We start from the raw sequence: 22,873 nt of genomic DNA on the forward strand, positions 1-22,873 counted from the left end.
TCAAAACAACTCTGCATCGTTATTTTCACTTTCTAAGTGACTAAACTAGTCTTTACCAAGTCGGGGAGAAAAGCCCCAAGTCAGAAATTAGTTGAATCTCAGGCTTTCAGATGGGCTCTCACACACTAGTAACCATTAAGGAGAACGGAGAGGGGCGGTGTAGGCACCATGTGCAAAGGCAGATGTAAAACCAAAAACAAAACAAGTAAAAACAGGGTTCCTGCCCGCTTACAGTTATTTTCTAATGTTCAAGAGGTTCTGGGTGAAAACAGATAGAACTGGGGGCCTCCCTGGTGGCGCAAGGGGTTAAGACACAACCTACGAAGCTATCCGCAGCCACTGCAGCACGAGTTCGATTCCTGGCTGGCCAGCGAGCTACCCACATGGCACGGCAGACTGTCTTGCCGCTGCTCCCCTCAGCAGTGTATTTCATTCAGTCTACCTGTTCTGTTCCCCACTCTTCTTCTGGTGAATCCTACACCCCCCCCCCCCCCGCCGTACCTCTGGCCCGTACCCCCGTTCTTGTGTGCATAAACAAATCTTTAAAAATAGAACTGCCCCGCTTCCCGCGAGCACCTACCACCCAACTTATCCCACTCAGCACCAGGGTTAGGGGCGACTCGCAGACCGTGGAGAAGTCATGTTTTTCCTCGCTGCAAAAGGACACAGCTGACGGGACACAGGGAGGGGTGACTCCCTTTCCGATTATTTCTAAACCTTTCAGGGCTAGAGACGCCAAATTTTACCTCCAAGTCTGGGGAGACCAAGGTAACTAGACCCAGAGCGCGCAGACCCGCAGCCTCTGTGCCCCGCGGCTTCGCGACGGCGAGGACGCACGCAAGCGTCGTGCGCGCTCCCGGGCCCCAGCCCTCCCCTCCGGAGCGCTCTGCGCAAGCGCGGGCGCAGATTGCACCAGCGCGGGGCCGCGGCAGCTGCAGTCAACGTGCCGCGTCCCCGCCTCCTCCCCGCCCCTCGCGCGCCCCTCCTCCGCGGTCGCCCTGCGCCGCAGGCCTGCGGGTCGAGCTTTCGCTGTTGGGGCTGCGGACTCCTTGACCCTGTCTGCGCCGGAGCTGCCCGGGGCCGCGCCGCGCTCCGCCTGCAGGTAAGCGACCCCGGCCGCTCCTGCCCGGGAGCGCGGCTGAGCAGCGGCGTTTGGCTAGAGCCGAGCGGGCGGGAGGAAAGGCCGCCTCGGAGCTGGGAGCTGGGGCGCCTGGCGTCCGGGCGGCGCTTAGAACTGGGCGTCGAAGATGTTGTCACCTTCTGTTTCCTGGGCCCAGCCTCTTACCAGGGGGCTCTCGCTTGGGCTAGCGCCCGCGGTTGCCTGCAGAACCACCCCCCTTCCCCCTACAACACACACCTTGGTTGACTCGGCGGCCCTGGTTTTGTTATCTTGAGTCTTGCATGGTTGCGGGATCATATTTTTAACCTTTCAGGAGTAGGCTGTGTGCTGCTGGGTTTTGTTTATGTAGCGTATGAGAGGCGCAGAGTTTCTTCTTTCTCACAGATCACGACCCATTTTAAATTGGATGGAGTCCCATACTTTTTTTTTTTTTTTTATTTTCCTCTCGGTGCTGGGTCTGATCTGTGTTGGTTTTCGGAAAATTAAGAGGTTGCAATAAAAAATAAATAAGCAGCCCAGAGAAGAGAAGCAGGCCTAGCACCTCTTTGTAAACCAACAAGTCCTCAAGAATTAAAATGTTTAAATGTACAAGTGCCCTGAGGAAAATCCAGTAGGGAGGGCTGGCTTGTCCAGCCTTTGGCCCCTTAAACCTCTATCAAAGCAAGAAAACAAGCCCACATTGAGAGTAGTCACCTAGTGTTGCCTGCTGTGTTCTTTCCCCAGTAAGACTTAGCAGTGGGATGCACCTTAACTCACCTGTTATGTTAACTCAGATCTTGGAAAGGCTTCTGAGCCCCATGGGTCCCATTTCATCTAGGCCCCAAGGTCACAGTTTGGGGACAATGATGTTAATTCACCCCTGAACCACCTGTGGCTGCCAAGTCTTGCTTTGGCTTGGATTTAATATTTAACCAAATTAAGAGAACACAATGCTTTTGTAAAAGTCATGAATCATTGATATTTTTGAACTTACGTGGTTATTTTATGAGTAGATTTTTTTAATAGTAGAAATAAGCATTATTCCCCATTCTATAATTTTGTCTGTTTCATGATTTTTTTATTCTGCTGTTTACAGACTGTGAGCTACTGCAAAGTATGGGTGACATGCCAACTTTCAAAAGCAAACTTTTCTTCATACTGTAGGATAAATTGTTGGTTTAGTGTTAGTTTTAGTGTTGGTTTTACTTGGTCAAGTCATTAGGAATTTTTAAAAGAAACACTATGTGAACAATTCATTTTATAGTAGCTGTATTAATCTATTTTTAGAAACCAATAAAAAATATATGGTCAAATTTAGAAATGTTATTTTTAAATTCTGATGTTCCCCTTTATTAGTTTTCCCTGAGAATATCAGCAGATTGGATTATATGATTTAAAGTTTTAACTGCAATGTTATTGTGTTTCCTACTTGCAGAGGTCATTTTTGTAAAGATTCAAGTACTAAATAATCTTACTTGACTTTAAATTTGTATTTAGTTTTCCCGGTGTTATTTTTGCACTGTCCTAAAATTTTGCATATTAATGTTCCAAATTTTGCTGCTTTCTATTGATGAATTATATTTAATATTTTAGAATGTTAATTTTGTTATTTTAACTCTGCTAGCTGTTAAGTGAAAGAAAAACCTGCAGGATTTGATGTCAACTGGTTTTGTTGTAGATGTTGAAATGCTTAAAGTATGAGATGTGAGAATGATGATTGTGAATTTTATTTGTCACAAAGGAGTATGAATTTTTAAAAAGCTAAAAAATGCTACTTTGAAATTACCTTGTATGATACTTAACTGTAATTTGCCAAAGGCAGCTGTTGCCTTCAGAGCTAATTGGTTTAAAAGTTGAAAGTATTTTTATTTTATTTTAATTAAAGTGATGCCTGCATTTTTTCTTTTCAGAAAGTGTAGACATTTGTCAAATTTTAATGTTCTTTGAAAGCCCATTTTCATCAAAAGTCTTATATGATTTTGCTTCATAAAATTTTGTCAGAAAAATACTTTTAGACTTAAGCTCCCATATTCCACATTATTTTGATTGAATGTAATTCTAATTTAAAAAATAGTTTAAAGCTTGTCCTAATTAATTAAATTTATATAAATAGCCTATAGTGTTCTTTTACATTCTTTTTTTGACTTAGTATATCTACATATTTAGTATTTTAAATAATCTATAGTATTGAGTGTACTTTTCCCCTCTATTTTTAGACATGGGAAAGTCTTTTTCTCATTTACCTTTGCATTCAAATAATGAAGACACCTATGATGGACTCACATCAACTGAAAATATCAGGAATGGATTGATTAATAATGAAGTCCATAATGAAGATACAAGAAATGGAGATGTCTCTCAGTTTCCATATGTGGAATTTACAGGAAGAGACAGTGTCACTTGCCCCACTTGTCAAGGAACAGGAAGAATTCCTAGGGGTATGTAATGTCACATTGTTTTTTCTTTAAATTATGCTTCTTGGCATTTGAACAAATATTAAAGTCCATAGGTCTAAGCACAACCCTTTATGTTTTAAAGACTCAGAATTAAAGTTAAAACTGCCTGCCAGTTATCTTTTAGTTAAAGCAATACCAAAAAAAAGTGTGGAAGTATGAATTAAGGTTGTTAAAGCAGTAATGTGAACTACCACTTTAATTCCAAAATTTTTTCTTTCTTATGTGCTGTAAAAGCAAATATACTTTGTCTCCTGACTGAAAACTTTTAGTTACATTTGACATCATTTAAGTTCCTAGCATGTCTCTTTGCTGTAATTTGTGTTCTGAGCAAGGTAAATGATTTGGTGACGTGTTATTTTTAAATATCTAAAAAATAATAATAAGCTGATCATACCATAATTATTTTGAAAAGGAATTACATGAGGGAGGTTGGTATAGGAACATGAGCCAAACAGAAAAAAAATATGTTTCTGGCATATCATGGGGGAAGACAGAAGAGAATAACCCCCTGTGTTGTTTGAAAGCTACCTGAGTTGTAGTGGCAACAATAGAAATAATAAATGTACCTGGTGCTAGTCTCATTTTCTGCTTGCTTGAAGTTGGTATGTGATATAAGTCCAGAATAGGATTGTGGGTAAACAGAAATCAAGGCTAACTCCAACATTTTCTTCCCCCCAGCATAGGAAGAATGGAATATTTCTTAAGATACAGAAAAGGTTTGGAAGGCAGTTATGCTCACCACTCTACCACCAATGTAAGACAGACAAATGACTTGACTGTGTGTCATAGGAGAGAGCATAAGCTCGATTTTAGATATAGTCATTTGGAGATGTATATTTACTATTTGATGTGTTCAGTAAACAATTATAATAAAGGCTTAGTGGTCCCCTCAGTACATAGATGACAAAGCCAGTTGGACGAAAGTACCAGGCTCATCAGTGTGAATAGAAAGAAGAAACCTTAACACTGAACCTTGGAGCATTTTAGCATTTCAAAGTCAGTGACATGGCAAAAACTGAGCAAAGGACTCTGAAAAAGAGCAGTTAGAGTAGAAGGAGGAAAACCCTGTTTCCTGTGATGTCTTAGAAGATGAATGAAGAATGAACGAGGGAAGCAAAATTTGCTACCTCAAAATATGTCTCTTCGGTGTATATTTTTTTGACCTAGTTATTTTTAAGAAACAACAAACATAGGAAGAACTCAGTAAAAAGTTCACCATTCATAGGACATATTTACATGTATAAACAAAAATCCATTTTTCTGGGTGTGCCCCTCACAGTACCCAAGAATAGGCGGGTGATCAAATCTCTCTATTTCTTATCAGTGGAAAAAGCAGAAACTTAAATACGCATAAATACCGTGCCTTGTTTACAGTCCTTTCCTGATAACCTCTCATAACTGACCTTCTTCCCATTCCTTCCCCACATCCTACCCTTATCTGAAAATGTTATTTAAAGAGATGGCTTAGGCTGTTTTGACTACTTAGTTTCCCTGGGTAACTCCCATATATGCAGGAGGTATACATATTACTTTTGTTTGTGTTTCTGCTAATGTCTGTAATTTACTGCAGGGATGTATTAAATAAGAACTTAAAAGGACAGAGGGAAAATTATATTTTCTCCTCTTTAGTACCAGGGGGGAAAGAGTGATCAACTATGTCAGATGCTACCTACAGACAAAGTAATGTGAGGACTGAGAACTAACTATTGGATTTGGTGATGTAGCAGCCACTGGAGACCTTTTTTTTTTTTTTTTTAAAGATTTATTTATTTATTTATGCATACAAGAACCGGGGTACAGGCCAGAGGTGCAGAAGGGTAAGAGAATTCACCGGAGACAGAGTGGGCAGCAGAGCAGGCAGATTGATTGAAAACACTGCTGAGGGGAGCAGTGAGACCGGAAAGGTCTGCTGTGCTATGTGGGTATCTCCCTGGCCAGCCGGGAATTGAACTCATGTTGCATAGGCTGAGGATAGCTTCATAGTGCTGCGCTTAACCCCTTGCGCCACCAGGAAGGCCCAAGACTATTGCTTTTTGACCCAGTAGAAAGGTCTTTAGCCCAGTTCAGTGTAGATAGATAATACAGTTTTTCAGTAATAACTCCCTTGCTTCATTTAAAGATGGTTTCTCAGATGTCAGCTTTTCACACCTCCAAAACCAAGATCAAGAGATCATAGGAGGAGCTGATTTATATAGTGAGAAAAAATAAGTGTTTAAGGATTTTTGCTGAAAGGAGAGAAGAGATTTGATAGCTGAAGGAAGTGATGAGATCAGGAGAGGGATTTTTTTTAAGTGATCACTTAATTTTTTTTGAATTTTTATTGTAACTTTGATTTAAAAACTATGTGATATAGGGTGTAGAATCACAGTTCTTCAGATGTATATTACCACACCCAGCCACCATCAGAACACACATAATCCCCCAGCATAGTTCCTTGTGCCCCTTCCCCATTTTGCTCTCCCTCCTCCCCCATTAACCTCTGGTAACCTCAGTTTCCGTAGTCAGATTTCTAGAGTTTATTTTGGTTTAATTTTGCCTTTTTCTTTGTATGAATGAAATTGTCTAGTATCTCTCTTTGTCCTTTTGGCTCACTTCCCTTGACATAATCTCCAGTTCTATCTGTGTTGTCACAAATGGCAAGATTTCATCTTTTCTGATTGGTGAGTAATATCCCATTGTGTAACATACAACTCTTCTTAATCCACTCATCTATTCTCAGGCACTTACATTGTTTCCATATGAACATGAGAATGTATATATTTTTTTGACTTAGTATTTCTGTATTCAGGTATATACCTTGGAATTGCTAGGTCATATGGTAGATCTATTTTTAACATTTTGAGGAGCCTCCATATTGTTTTCCATGGGAATTGTATCAGTCTGCATTCCCACTAATATTGTTGGATGGGGTATTTTCCTTTCTTGTACAACTTTACCAACAATTGTTCTTTCTTCCTTTTTGATATTGGCCATTTTCATGAGTATGTGGTGGTAGCTCATTATAGTTTTGATTTGAATTTCTCTGATGAAATTTGATTACGAGCACTTTTTTTCATATGCCTGTTGTCTGTCTGTCTTCTTTAGAGAAGTGTCTATTTAACTCTTTCACTGATTCCTTGGGTTGTTTTCTTGCTGTGGAGTTTTATGACATCTTTGAGTAATTTAGATATTATACCCTTATCTGTATGATCATGCCTTAAATCATACTTTCTTTCACTGTACAGAAGTTTTTTAGCTTGGTGTTTCATTTATTTAATTTTGTTGTTGCACCCCTTGCCATTACTGTCAGTCCCCAAAGAAATCCCTGAATTCATTTTTTCAATGTTTTACCTATATTTTCTTCTGTGTATTTTAGGTTTTATGTCTTATGTCTACATCTGTAATCCATTTTGAGTTATCTATTGTGTATGGTTGTCAAATAGGGATCTAGTTTTATTCTTTTGCATGTAGTTATCTAGTTTTCATCATTTCTTGAATTTATGAGTATTAATATCCTGATGTATTGTACCCTAAACTATTATTATGTAATATCCATCCCTGTCTCTTGTTAATCTTTTTCAACTAAAAGTCTGTTTTCTCTGTATGACTATCCTTCTCTTTCTTTTGGTCTCATTTGCTTGTGGGATTTTTTTTAAACTTTTTACTTTGAATCTGTGCTTACTTTGGCACTCAGCTGGGTCTCCTGGAGAGTCCAGAAAATTGAGTTTTGTTTTCTTTCCAAAACAGTCACTCTTTGATTCATAATTGGTGAGTTTAGTTAATTTACATTTAGGGTGATTATTGATATATGAGGATCTGCTACCACTATTTTCTCCTTTTCTGTTTCTATCCATATCCAGTTTTTTTTGTGGCCTTTCTTTTTGATTTAGATAGGAGAACTCCTTTCAACATTTCTTGAAGGTCTAGTGTCGGCCAGTTTTTGCAGCTTTTGTTTGTTGGGGAAGGCCTTTATTCTCCCTCATCTGAAAGAGCCTTACAGTATATAGTGTTCTTAGCTGTATTCTTTGAGTATTTTTTATGTCATTCCATTCTCTCCTTGCCTATATTGAAAGCCTGATGGTAATACCTTTATGTTTTGTCCTTTTTTTCCCCTAGGTACCTTCAGAGGGCTTGTTTTGTTTTGAACTCTTGTTTTACTACCATGTGTCTTGGTGTATGTCTCACTGCATTTAGATAATTAGGTATTATTATGGCTTTATGTACTTCATGTATATTCAGTTCCTCCCCAGGCTTGGGTATTTTTTCTCTGTTATTTCTTCGATAAGCACTCTCTTTCCCTTTTTCTCTCCCACTTCTGGGACAGCATTATGATGCTTTTCCTCATGAGTCTGATAATTCTCAATGTGCATCTTCATTTATTTTACTTTGTGTTTCTGTTTTTCTTCCTGGGTCATTTGTGCATTACTGTCTTTGAGGTGATCTGATTGTTTGGTCTGTTGCTTCTGTGGCTTTCTCTAGAGTTTTTTTATTGTAATATTTATTTTTTACACTGTTCATTTTCGTACTCTAGAGTTTCTTTAATCTTGTTTATTGAGCTAGTTGCATCCTGAAGTTTTGTAATTTTTGGATTCAAAGCTTTATTTTCTACCTTCTGTTCATTTTATTTCTGATTATTCATTGGTTTTCCTTAATTCTCTTGTATTTCTTTGATTAGCTTTTCTGAGTTACCTCGTATCACTCTGTCTGCCTTTTGAGTTTCTATTATAGCAATGTTGAACTCAGAGAATGGTACTCATTCATGTCTTTGTAGTTAATATTTTGGAAAATTTTGTTCTCATGACATAATATTCCCTTAGGTTTTCCAATTACCTTGTGTTACATTTTTTGTCTGGTCACCCTGCTGCTTTTAATTTACCCTTTTTAAAAATATTTGTTGCAGAAGTTTGAAGAGTTGAGCTACTTTTACTTTTTCTGCAGATGGCACTATGGTTTGATTTGATTTGAATTGATTTTTTGGCCTTTGCTAACTTACGTAATTACTGAGACCTGTTTTTGCTGTTGCTGAGTCAGGGTAGGGAAGGTGCTGGGAAAAGTCCAACTGCTGGTGGTGATATGTTTGGCGGTTGTGGGGGCTGCCTTGTCTTTATGATACCACCAATATTCCTCCTGAGTTCCAGGTCTGGGATTCTTTTGTCTGTGCACTGTCCGTGCACCTTGAGGTAAATACCAATTCTGATGGGTGGGGAAGGGGGTGTAGTCTTGAGCATCCAAACTCCTCCATACGTTTTTTTCCCTTGTTCAGGGGCATGTGTCTCCACTAGCTTGCTGTTCTCCCTACCCCAGACTCCCTGTTTATGTCCCCTCACTCCATCTTGCAGCCTCCAGGCATTTCTTTCCACCTACTTTCTTTTCAATGATACATGACCCTCTCCTGTGTTTCCTCTGTGCTTTGTGTTGTCTCATATCCAGTGGGCTGTTCCAGTTTTACCCCAAGCCAACATGGTTTCCCTGGGCAAGGAGCAAAGCAAGAACTTTCTTCAGCTGTCATATTGGTTGGGATCACAGGAGAGAGTTTTTTTTTTTGTTTTTTTTTTTAATGGAGTGAATAATATGTTTATATGCTGATGAGAATGATCCCATAAAGAAAACATGAAAACATTAATGCTGGCGATGGGAGGTTATTAGATTTTTGTGCACAAGTGCAGAGGGCTTTTTTTGCAAAGGAACATAGTTTACTCTTAGTGATAGGAGAGCAGATGGAGTGTATGGATATAGGAGCTGTGGTGGTTGCAGTGATGGGACCTCTTGGAAGTTCTCTTCCTTTTGCCACGCCATGAGCTAATGAGTAAGGGTAGGGAAGAAGGTATTAGAAGTTTGAGAGATGAAGTAATATAATTGAGAGTCAAACTGAAAATGGAAACTATGGACAGATATATTGTATGTTTGTTGGTATTATTAAGGACCATTTGAAATTACTGATATTAAATGAGACCAGTGAACACAGTTTTATCTATCCACATTTATTTATGAATATAGGTAGCTAAAAGGTTGATTTTGACTGGGGTTGTGGCTTACCTAAATGAACACCATTGGCCAAGATGGGACATGTACACACACACACACACACAGACATATATAGCCATGCATTGCTTCTGTATTCACATGTCATTGTGTGAAACAAGGCTGTTGCCCTACCCCTTTATAATCAGTTATTTGAACTTAAATGTTCTATAAGCTCATTGTCACAAGCGAAGAGTAAATTTTAATTGTGTTTGGGTTATAAAATTTGACCTCTGATCCACTTATACAAGAATTTTCTTATAACCAGAGGACATAAACATAACAGTATTGATAGATATAGCATAACACCGTGGAAGTATTTTTTCTTCATGATTTTCTTGAAATATTTCCTTTTCTCTAGCTTACTCTATTATAGGGATACAGTATATAGTAAGTACAACACTGCTCCCCTCAGCAGTGTACTTCGGTCCTTCTGCCTGCTCTGCTCCCCGCTCTGGCTCTGGTGAATTCTCTCACCCTCCCACGCTTCTGACTGTACCCAGTGCATGTATACACGAACAAATAAATAAATAAAACATGCCTCTATTAAAAAAAAAATATATATATATTAATTGATGGCTTATGTTAAAGGTAAGGTTTCTTATCAACAGCAAGCAATTAGTAATTAAGTTTTGGGACAGTTAAAATTTATACAATAATTTTCAACTGTGTGTAGGCTCAGTACCACTAACCCCTCTGTTGTTCAAGGGTCAACTGTATGTGTATGTGTGTGTGGTGGGGGAAGTTTAAATGATACGAGAGCAGTGGAATGTCCAGAAGGAATAATGGAAGCATTATGGAACACTTGGAAAAAAAGATCTAAATTTGTTAATGTTGCTTTAATAGGTAATATAAAACGTTAAATAATGGTAACTTGGGAAATTGGCATTTACAGGCCCGTTTTTCCATTAAAGTATATGGATATAGGTCAATGTAAGAAAAAAATAATGTGTTTTGAAGTGGTTTAATGTGGTGAGTTATGTGACTGCAAAGACTCCTGCCTGGAAGGCTCATTATGTAAGGGCTTTTGTGTGAGACTTAGTATGTGTCAATTTTGGTTTTTCAAGGGGGATAATGTAGAAACCTTGGTAGTTAAAAGGATTTCAGGACACAGAAGAAGCTTCTATTCTTTTTTTTTTTTAAAGATCTATTTCATTTATGCGTACAAGAACTGGGGTCTAGGCCAGAGGTGCAGGGAGGTGAGAGGATTCACCAGAGACAGCGTGGGGAGCAGAACAGGCAGATTGACTGAAATACACTGCTGAGGGAGCAGGTGGCAAGACAGAAGAGGTCTGCTGTGCCATGTGGGTTAGCTCCCAGGCCTGGCATAGAACTCATGCTGCCGTGACTGCCCTTAGCTTCATATTGCTGGTACTTAACCCCTTGCATCACCAGGAAGGCCCAGAAGCTTCTGTTCTCTTTTTTTTTTTTTTTTAAAGATTTATTTATTTATGCATATAAGAGCTGGGGTACAGGCCAGAGATGTGGGGGGTGAGAGGATCCACCAGAGACAGACTGGGGAACTGAACAGGCAGACAGACCAAAATACACTGCAGAGGGGAGCAGCGGGTGAGACAGGAGAGGTCTGCCTCGCCATGTGGATTTCTCCCTGGCTGGCCAGGGATGGAATTTGTGCTGCAGAGGCTGTGGATTGCTTTATACTGCGGTGCTTAACCCCTTGGACCACCAGGGAGGCCCAAAGCTTCTGTTCTTAGCCAAATAACCAAATCAGAGTCTTAATCAGAGTATTAAGAGGTTGAAGGAAGGTGTGGTGAGGACTTTTTAGATTTTTTTCATTGTAAGAAACAGTTACAAGAATGAACTCTATCATTCCTAATGCTATTTCAATTAGCTAGATATCTAGGTATGGAAAAAAAAAATCTGCTCTGGACATCCGTTTATACTGCATGCTTTTTGAAGATTTTGAGAGTTTACTAAAGGAATGAGATGAGAATCAGATGATATTCTGGTTTTCTAAACCACTTTGCCTAGGGAACCATTATATTTTTAATAAATCATGTAGTAAGTTTTTAAACTCTCTTTTTATTTTAGGGCAAGAAAATCAACTGGTGGCTTTGATTCCATATAGTGATCAGAGATTAAGACCAAGAAGAACGTAAGTGATTATAAGAAAATGGCAATTGTTTTGTTTTTTGTATTTTTTTTCCCTTTTCAAACTATGTGTAATTGCTCTAGTTAATACTATTAAACTTCCATTCTAACAAATAATTTTGAGAATAATCCACTAAAATGGAGGACTCACTTGGCTCTAGTTTGGAGAGAGTACCAAAATTTTGCTTTCATGAATTCAGAAAGAAGTCTTAAAATCTATGTGTTTATAAAACTTCATATCTTGGTTGAGCACAGCGCTGTGGGCCTGTCTGCCTCCTCTTCAGTGCCAGTTCAATCCCCGTCGGCCTCGGAGCAACCCACATGGCGAGCAGACCTCTCCTGTCTCGCCCCGCTGCTCCCCTCAGCAGTGTATTTCGGTCAGTCTGTCTGTTCTGTTCCCCACTCTGTCTCCAGTGGATCCTCTCACCCTCCCGTGCATCTGGCCTGTACCCCGGCTCTTGTATAAAAATAAATAAATCTTAAAAAAAAAAAAAAGAAACTTCCCATCTTGAATCTAATATGCAGCCTAGTTTGGGAATGACTGCATTAATGTTCTTCTATAATAAGCCTAAAAATCACAGTCTTCATCTTTTTAAAAAAATTTTTATTGAGATAAGGTTAGTTTACAACACTGTGTATGGGTAAGTCATATTTTAAGAAAAACATTGTAGGGCCTCCCTGGTGGCGCAGGGGTTACTGTCTCAGTGCTATCAAGCTGTCACCAGCCTCTGCAGCCTGAGTTCAGTCCCTCACGAGGGAGCTAACCCACATGGCACAGCAGACCTCTCCTGCCTCGTCCACTGCTCCTCTTAGCAGTGTATTTCAGTAGATCCTCCTGTTCTGCTCCCCACTTTGTCTCTGGTGAATCCTCTCTCCTTCCCCCTCTCCCAATACCTCTGGCCTACACCCCAGTTCTTGCATAAATATATAAAAATAAAAAATTTATTTATTTTTTTAAAGACTTTTTTTTAAGATTTATTTTTATTTATTTATACGAGCACTGGGTACAGTCAGAAGCGCGGGAGGGTGAGAGAATTCACCAGAGCCAGAGTGGGGAGCAGAACAGGCAGACTGAAGTGCACTGCTGAGGGGAGCAGCGGGCGGCAAGAGAGGTCTGCGCGCCATGTGGGACCCTCCTCCAGTGGCCGGGGAGCAGCCGGGGATCGAACCGGCGCTGCAGAGGCTGTGGGCAGCTTCGCAACCCAGCGCTCAACCGCTGCGCCACCTGGGAGGCCCAAAAATAAAAAATTTAAAAATAAAACATTGTAACATATAATAGATTCAGACATAACTCTGCTCAGTACTGCTCAGTACTTTCATAATGTAAAATATTGGTGAATAATACATCTTTTATCTGCTAATATAAGAAGGGAAGACTCCAGTTGAAAGTATCTTTTATAGATGTTTTATTATGTAATTTTTGATGCACATATATTTAAATACTTCATTTTCTTTTCAGAAAACTGTATGTGGTGGTTTCCGTGTTTGTCTGTCTACTCCTTTCTGGATTGGCTGTGTATTTCCTTTTCCCTCGCTCTATTGATGTGAAATACATCGGCGTTAAATCAGCATACGTCAGTTATGATGTTCAAAAGCGTATGGTATATTTGAACATCACTGTAAGTACAAATTCTTACTAAAAATATTTGATTTATTTCTTACCATGTTAAATAAAACCTTTGTTCCTGTTAACCTGTGCCTTTGCTGTAATGATTTTCTTTACCATTAGTGATTCTCCTGAAAATGGTAAATAAACACTGTTAATTATGTATACAGAATTCTTTAGCATTTAGGAGGGTAAAATGAACTAAGCAATTAATTGAATGTAAAAGGAGTATTTATAGTCTGTTTTCAACATTTGCTCTGATCACTCCTGCCGAGGTATTAATATAGTTGATTTGATAGGTATTATAAATAAATATATTTTTCTTTCCTTGAATATTGTTTAATTAATGACAATGAAATAAACAGAGATTTGCCATCTTTAACAGACCATGCTTGCTTTTGCTATAAATTAGTATGTATGAAAATGCCCTGTGTTCCCCAGGACCTTGGTTTTTAGGACTGTGCAGTCACTCCACTCCTCAAAACAAAAAACAAGATCCTCAGGGAAGACCTTCTACCTGTCTTACATGTTAACTAAAAAAGTAGTATGTGCAAACTACTGCGTTCTTTAAAAAGAAGATATGCACTGATTATGACATTGGCTATCCTTAGTGACTTTGAGCCTCACAGTTTATCTGTGTGGCCATGATCTGTTTGGAAGAGTGATAGTAGATTTTAATTGGTTTTCCTTGCAAATATAGTTGGTATGCTTGAAGTAGAAATGCCTGTGTCGGTAGATGGGTGGAGGGACAGTATAGGAAGTGAAAGAAAATGGTATGTTAAAGTAGGATTGCTGTTTAATGGCAGGAAAAAACTATGAATCCACTTAGTCCCATAACTTACTGTCAAAAGTTGTCAATCTAAGTTTTTCTCTTAAAAAACAACTATATGGAACAAATATATATATGTGCATAAACTATTCACAACACATTGCTAATTGTAAATCATTTTATGTGACTGGGGAGTTGTTGGGTTTTTTCCTACTTGAACAGACATTTGAAACAAAGAACATACAATAATTTCCCTTTTTTGTACAATGTTTATAGCAGTGGCCAGATATTTTTTGCCTATCTCCAGAGCCTATTATCATATCAAATACTATAAATTTATAATAAAAAATAATAAAGCCATGTGACTTTTCATTTTAAATGCCAGAGAGTATATTTACATGTAAATATAATTTTACTTTAAATAAGGAGTTCCCACATTTGGGGATAATAGCTGTAATTAAATTGAGAGAGACTAAATAAAAAAGGATTCTTAAATAAGTGATTATTAGATTTGGGCCTCCCTGGTGGTGCAGGGATTAAAGTCAGTGCTGTCAGGCTATAGCAAGCCATTAGAGCATGAGTTCCAATCCCTAGGCAGGGAGCTAACACATGGCACCGAGACCTCTCCTGTTTTTCCCCGCTCTTCCCCTCTGTAGTGTGTTTCAGTAGATCCGCCTGTTCTGCTCCCCACTCTGTCTCTGGTGAATCCTCTCACCCCGCACCTCTGGCCTACACCTCAGTTCTTGTATGCATAAATAAATAAAAGTAAATCTTTAAAAAAATGCATATTAGATTTAATTTATTGACAATAAAATAAATCCAAGATATCTGTAGGTTCTCTATCAGTATTTTAAATGTTGAAGGTATATAATAATGTTGCTTTGTTTCTTACATCAAGTACTATATGTAAGTACTACTCATTGCTTTTTTATAACATTTATTGTCTTTCCACATATAAAAAAATACTTTTAGATAACATTTGAAAAATACTGTAACATGTGAAAATGTTTACTGCTATTATTTGGGCCTAACTATTAATGTGTATATATCTGCTAATAATGAATATATGTTCACATACCTGAATATAGTTACAAATGTAGTCATACAGTCCTGTCATTATAAAGGTACATATACAAGTGTGCAAGTACATACACGTGTGCATTTTATTTTTTTTTTAAAGATTTATTTATATAAGAACTGGGGTACAGGCCAGATGTGTGGGAGGGTGAGAGGATTCACCAGAGACAGAGCGGGGAACAGAACAGACAGTCTGAAATACACTGCTGAGGGGAGCAGCTGGCGAGACAGGAGAGGTCTGCCGTGGGACCCTCACCGGCCTGGCCGGGATCGAACCGGCACTGCAGAGGCTGCGGACAGCTTCACAGCGCTGCACTCAACCACCTGCGCCACCAGGGGAGGCCCCACATGTGCATTTTAACTGTGATTTCACTACATTTTCATATTAAGTGTTCAGTCAGTCACATGTAACTCTTTCCATGGCTACATTGTAATAATTTTCTTAATATATGCTCACTTTTACTGTTATGAATATTCAGAAAATATCTCTGTGCTTAAAATTTTGTTTCCATTTTAGATTTCATTTCTTTAGAATAAACTGAAAATGTCAATAAAAGATAATAGCTAAAGGTCTTTGATAATAAATTATGTAAAAGCTTATGATTATGAACTCTTGATTTACAAATTAAGTGAATTCTCAGTGCTCTCAGAAACAAAATGCCTCTTTTAGTACTAAGTTTTTGTTCTGTCTTATTTTTCCTCACTTTCCTGATTTTTGTGTTTTTTTTCCCTAATTCCAAATATATCTTTTTCTAGTACTTACAGTTCTCTTTGATCTCAACCTGTTTTTTATCATTGATCCCTTTAATAATGACTGTTGTGAACACTTCAGAGAAAGACAGAGACTAACATTATTTTTGCTTGTATAGAAAATTGCAAGATTCTCCTGAATCCCATTCCTTGATCTGTATCAAAAGGTTCATTGACATCATATTAACAATTCTTTTCCTATCATGTCCAGAAATGGACTTGATATGGGTATTAAGACTCAAGTAGATGAGCATATTTATATATTTAGTAAAGATTACTTATCTATGAAATTCATTTCATTTTTTTTTTTTTTTAGTATTTGAAAGAATTTTATTTATTTATTTTTTTTTTTTATAAATTTTATTGTTATATTCCCCATACAATTGCAGCCCCCCATTCTGACCCCAATCCCTCCCCTCCCGCCCCCGCCCCCCTAAAAGTGTCTCTGGTTCATAGTTTTTTGTTGATTTTGATTTTCACTTTCTTATAGTTATTCATTTTCCTGGTCCCTTATTTAAGTTTTCTAGATTCCTGCTATGAGTGAGACCATCCGGTATTTTTCTTTTTCTTTTTGGCTTATTTCGCTGAGCATGATCCCTTCCAGCGCCATCCATGTTGCAGCAAATTGCATGTGTTTATCTTTTTTGAATGCTGAGTAATATTCCATGGTATATATGTACCACATCTTCTTGATCCAGTCATCTATTTTTGGGCATTTGGGTTGTTTCCAAAGCTTAGCTATTGTAAACAGTGCTGCTATAAACATAGGGGTGCAGGTGCTCTTTGGAATTGATGTTTCTGTGTCCTTTGGGTAAATACCTAGGAGTGGAATTGCTGGGTCATATGGAAGCTCTATGTTTAGTAGGTCCAGAAATCTCCACACAGCTTTCCACAGTGGTTGGACCAGTTTGCACTCCCACCAACAGTGCAGAAGAGTTCCTTTTTCTCCACACCCTCGCCAACATTTGTTATTGCTAGTTTTTTTAATATGTGCCATTCTCACTGGTGTAAGATGGTATCTCATGGTAGTTTTGATTTGCATTTCCCTGATTACAAGTGACGTTGAACATTTTTTCATATGCCTGTTGGCCATTTGCATTTCCTCTTCAGAGAAGTTTCTTTTTAGCTCTTCTGCCCATTTTTTGACTGGATTATTTTCTTTGTTGTTGTTGAGTCTCATCAGCTCTTTGCAGATTTTTGTGATCAGTCCTTTATCATTAGTGTTGGGTGCAAAAATGTTCTCCCAGTTGGTGGGGTTTCTCTTTGTTTTTGTTATTGTCTCTTTTGCTGTGCAAAAGCTCTTTAATTTGATGAAGTCCCAGCTGTTTATCTTTGCCTTCACTATCACTGCTTTGGGTGATGTGTCTGTAAAGATGTCTTTGATGTGCAAATCACGTAGTGTTTCGCCTATATTTCCTTCTATATATTTTATGGTTTCAGGTCTTATGTCTAGTTCTTTAATCCATTTTGAGTTGATTTTTGTGTATGGTGTGAGGTGGGGGTCAAGCTTCATTCTTTTGCATGTAGCGACCCAGTTTTCCCAGCACCATTTATTGAACAAACTTTCTTTGCTCCAATGCATAGTCTTTGCTCCTTTGTCAAAGATTAGTTGACCATAAACCTGTGGGTTTATTTCTGGATTTTCTATTCGATTCCATTGGTCTGTATGTCTGTTCTTGTTCCAATACCATGCGGTTTTGATGATTATGGCTTTGTAGTATAGTTTGAAGTCTGGGAGTCTGATGCCTCCATTCCCTTCTTTTTTTTTCAGGAGAGCTTTGGCTATTCGGGGTTTTTTGTGATTCCATATGAATTTCATCAATAATTGTTCTATTTCTTTGAAGAATGACATTGAAATTTTGATTGGAATTCATTTCATATTTATAACTATAATTTAAATGAATGCATAAATGTGATCATATACTTAATCTCTAGCATATCTGTTAAAATTTTTTTGAGTATATTCTCCTTTCTACTTATTCCACATTACATCTTTCCATTTCTTTCTCCATATATTAATATTAATTCACTTGTTCAATCTTTCTAAAATCATTGTGTCAACAAAATATTTGTTTGTTTTCTTATGTGATAATGCTTTGCAGAAATCTGTTATCTAGTTTAAAGTTAGTGTACTGTTTTTAATGACTCATAATAATTTTCAATCATTCTTTGTTAAGGATCAGCATTCCTTTTAGTTTCAAGGGTTTTGTTTTGTTTTTTGCTTCTCCACCCACAAAGAATACTGATATTAAGAGCCTAATATTTGTATTTCTGTGAAGTAGATACTCAAAAATAGTGTTGCTCTGTCAAGGGTATACACATTAATTTTTTTTGTGGCCATTGCAAGATTACTTGGCAAAATAACTTTAGTGGTTCACATATTTACCCTGTCCTTGCCAGAAAGAAAATGTCACTTTCTGCAAGTTTTACTAGTTTGATAGAGATAAGCAATATTCCATTTTTACTAGAGTTAATGTTTTTTTGACTGTAAGAGAATTTGAAAAAAATGTTTCTTGGCTATTTATATTTGCACTTATAATAAAATTTTTAGTTATATTCTTGTTCCTTTTTCCTGTTAAATATTTGTCTTCTTAATTTGTAAGGACTCCATGTGAAATTATAGATGGTAACTACTGCTGTATCTTCTATAGAATTATTTCTTCAAGATTTATCATTTAGTGTCTGTTTTATTTATGGTATTTTTTGCTGTGATTGCTTTAGAGACTTTTATCTGTAATATCTTGATTTAACATGTTTTCCTACATTTATTGACTATTTTTGAAGATAATTTGAGATAGTAGTTGTGAGTTAGAATTGTGGAATGATACTTAGTTTAGAAATGATACAACTCTGCTTTTTTTTAATTGGTTGGATTTGAACCTGTCCTATTTCATCCCCATTATAAATATTTATTCATATATAAATTAAAATGACAACTTTTTTAAGCAGTTTACTTAAAGTACCATTTAATGTTTTAAATGGCCATCTATATATAATACACTAGGAAGCAGCCTACAAATATAGTATGTAAAGACATGTATATTTGCATCTAGTAAAATTTTATTTTAATTATGTGTTTACTATAGGCATATTTATAGATATAGTGATCATGAATAAAATTAGTTCATTTAATATTCTTTGACATTTAAGGAATAAAGCATTGCCGTAACTGAAATGATTTTCTTTAAATTTGGAGTACTCATTATGCTTATTTTCAGATTAACGTTTTACATTTTCTGCTTCCTTTCTTTTGTAGAACACATTAAATATAACAAACAATAATTTCTATTCTGTTGAAGTTGAAAACATCACCGCTCAAGTTCAGTTTTCAAAAACAGTTATTGGAAAGGCACGCTTAAACAATATAACCAATATTGGTCCACGGGATATGAAACAAGTAAGCCTCAGTCATGAAATACTTTGGATGACTCAAATAAGTCTCAGTTTTATGTATTGTATTAACTTTAGGGTGGTGGAGGATTTCCTCAAAAACTTTACTTTGAAATGTATCCTATGCAAGTATAAGAAGAAGTCTTAAAATCAAACTGAAAGTGAGAGATTTCTAAACTGAGAAGTTAAAAAAATATCTCTGAAATTCTTGATTTTTTTTTTCTCTGCTTATTTTCTTTTTTTTGCCTTTCAGATTGATTACACAGTACCTACTGTCATAGCAGAGGAAATGAGTTATATGTAGTAAGTTTGAATTTTTAATTTTATTGTGTTGAATCTGAAAATATGAAGAATAAAGATACAGACATGAAGTATAAAAGTACAGTTTGGTCCCGAATTGTTTATATTCTCTTTTGTTTTCCTTGCTGCTGGGGACAAATCTGCAAAGTTATCTCTGAAATGTATGTCATGGAGTGTTTTTCTAATTTTTTTTATTGTTATAGGTCTAACATCCTGAGTTGATTTTCATGTATGTTGTGAAGTATTGGAAAAGACCATTTTTTTAACTGTTCTTTTTTGGCCTCTGATCAACTCAGTTCTTTTTTCTTTCATCGTTGTGTCCTGGAATAATTCTTACTTGGTCATAATGTATGATCCTTTTAATGCATTGTTAAATTTGGTTTTAGAGATTTTGTTGAGGATTTTTGCATCTATGTTTGTCAGGGGTATATCTGTAATTCTACTTTTTTTGTGGCATCATTTTCTGGTTTTTCTATCAGGGTAATATTGAACTTACAAATATATTTGGAAGTATTCCCTCTTGTTCAGAGTTTTGAAAGTTTCCCTCTTTTGAAAGAGTTCCTCTTTCAGGGTTTGGTAGAACTCACTAGTAAAATATCTGGTCCTGGACTTTTGTTTTTTGGGAGACCTTTGATTACTGTTTCAATTTCTATGCTTATAATTGGTCTATTCAGGTTTTCTATTTCTTCCTAATTCAGTCTTAAGTGGTTGTATATTTCTGTGAACTTGTCCATCTCCTCTGGTTATTTAATTTAGTGGCATACAAATGTTCATAGTGATTTATTCTGATACGGAATTTCCGAGTTGTCTGTTGTAACTTCTCATCTTCATTTCTGATTCTGCTTATTGGAGTTTTCTCCTTTTTTTACTTTGTGAGCCTAACTAGTGGTTTGTTTTGTTTACTTCTTCAAAGAACAAACTGTTGGTTTCCATAATGTTTTCGACTTTTAAAATTTCTATTTCACTTATTTGTGCTTTGATTTTTATTATTTCCTTCCTCCTACAGTTTTTTGGTTTTATTCATCTTTTTCATTATGTTGCAAGATAAGATTATTTGATCTGTTTCTTGATGTCAACCTGTATTACTATATACTTCCCTCTTGTTACTGCATTTGCTGTATCCTCATTTTCATTTGTCTCAAAGTATTTTATTGAATGGCATTGAATTTCCTTGGTGTTCCAACTGGCACAGTCAGTGCTAGTTTCTGATGTCCAAGACATGCTCTAGTTTCACCTCAGCTCAAGGGACTTTCTGGGTCCAGTGCTCTTCTGGACTGCTTTCATATTATCCTCCTGGGATCAATAAAGGGAAGCTTCTCTGATACATTTTTCCCAGCCCAGTCTTTCCTTTCTTCTTTTCAGCATATGTAACCTTTCTGTATATACCCCTTTATTTAACATAAATTTATTATATAGATTACTTTTTCAGAATTAGAATCATGTATACCCTGTTACTTTTTATTATGTTCTTATATTTGTTGATATTTTAGAATAAATAGTATGCTAATAATGTTTAATACTCTATTATTGATTTGAAGCTTTGAAGCTATTAAGTTGGATTTAAATGATTGTTAACTACTGAGATTGAGTAAAAATAATTATAGTCATAGGCTATTTTTTTGGACGTCTGGTGTACAGTTTCTAAGCAATGAACAAACTGGCTACTAAATTTGGTGAGGTGAACATGGTAGAAGCAATTCATAGCCCATTTTTAAACAACTCTATAATTGCTATACTGTGGAAGCATATATATTTTTAGAATAAGAAGTCATGAAATGAGTAAATGTTCTTTGAATTGTAGGAAATTCTCAACCAGTAAATGCTCTTTATTATGACTTAATAGTAAATGTATTTTAGCTTTAGAAAAAATTATTATAAATAGTAAGTAAGGTATTTTAAATTTATAATGTCATAGTTTGCATTTATTCACATTGTTTTTTTCCTTTAACAGTGATTTCTGTACACTGATATCCATCAAAGTACATAACATAGTGCTCATGATGCAGTAAGTATGAGGCTTTCTTTTTGAGAGAGACATTTCCTTGTTCAAACTTTAAATTTATGTATAAACATTGGCTTGTAATATAGACACCATCTTTACAAGTGCCATCTCAGTTGGATTGGAAGCATTAAAAGAGTGCTTTAAGGTCAAAAGGTAAATATTATCCCACTTTACAAAGTTGGAAATGGCAGCTGAGAGAAGTAGTAAAGAATCACTTGACTAAAATAGTGAATATGGACCTAGTAAGACTCAGGAAAATGATCTGATTTGGCATAGAGAGGAGGACTCTTAGCTCAATGTTCAGTTTCTCATTAATCATAATAATGTTGGGTTTGTAAATTGGGTGTCATCCTAAGTCAGTAAAACATTTCAGATTTGGTATTTTAGCCATTAGGTGACATTTCATTAACTTATCTGTGAAAGAAGTTCATCATTATTTTAAAATATGTAGTGAATGAACTTAAGTTTGTTAACATGTTTTGAAAAAATTGCATTTGTTGTATATAATTATTTGGCTAGGACTGCTCAGCCAGCTTTTCTGTTGTCTGTTGGAGAAATATCCCCTAAAAGACCTATTGTCCACAGAGTTAATCAAATAATCTCTCTGGAGAGAATTTTAATGTATCAAAGTATTCTCACTGTAGAAAACTATTGAATAATTTTATATATGTATCTATATACGGTATTGAATATTTCTCCCTATTTATTTCTTTGTAGAGTTACAGTGACAACAACATATTTTGTACACTCTGAACAGATATCCCAGGAGAGGTACCAGTATGTTGACTGTGGAAGGAACACAACTTACCAGTTGGGACAGGCTGAATATCTAAATGTACTTCAGCCACAACAGTAAAAACTGAAAGAATTGTCCCTGGAAAAGAAGAAATACTTTATTGATATTTTTCAAATTCTCAAAGACGAGGTACTTCTAATAGGAGATCTTAAATTGAACAAACCTAAAGTTTACATTCCTGTTTAAAGAATACAGTTAAAAGTATGTGAACTTGGAGTTACTACAGTTCCCCCTTCTGTGTTCGTAATGTTTGTATCAGGCTCTTTTGCTTAAATCTAAATTTACTGATTGGTTTTCTTCTATACCCTGTTCCCAGAGGGGAAAACTGAAATTTTTACTTGAAGGACAATAAATAATTATTTAAAAATCAGAGCTCCAGTGGCTATTGAAAATATAATTTTAGTGATGAGCATAATTTGAGAAACTTTATTTCTGAAAGTTTTTATAGAATTTTACTAAGTCTTCATGGAAGACTATTAAAGAATAATCTTCTTTTCCTATTTTATAAATTACCAT

General features: G+C 36.5%; 1 protein-coding gene across 1 annotated transcript; it reads left to right on the top strand.

Annotated features, from left to right (window-relative positions):
* Positions 1 to 3,317: 3,317 nt before the first annotated feature.
* TMEM106B (transmembrane protein 106B) lies at positions 3,318 to 22,609 on the top strand (the record flags this gene model as incomplete). The annotated part of the gene is made up of 7 exons (XM_084229380.1): positions 3,318 to 3,537; positions 11,608 to 11,671; positions 13,127 to 13,286; positions 19,126 to 19,266; positions 19,513 to 19,562; positions 21,511 to 21,564; positions 22,279 to 22,609. The coding sequence occupies 7 exons, from the start codon at positions 3,318 to 3,320 to the stop codon at positions 22,415 to 22,417; spliced, it is 828 nt and encodes a 275-aa protein (XP_084085506.1). The 3' UTR covers positions 22,418 to 22,609.
* Positions 22,610 to 22,873: the final 264 nt, after the last annotated feature.

The sequence above is a fragment of the Talpa europaea genome (genome assembly GCF_964194135.1).
Source record: "Talpa europaea genome assembly, chromosome: 3".
NCBI lineage: Eukaryota > Metazoa > Chordata > Mammalia > Eulipotyphla > Talpidae > Talpa > Talpa europaea.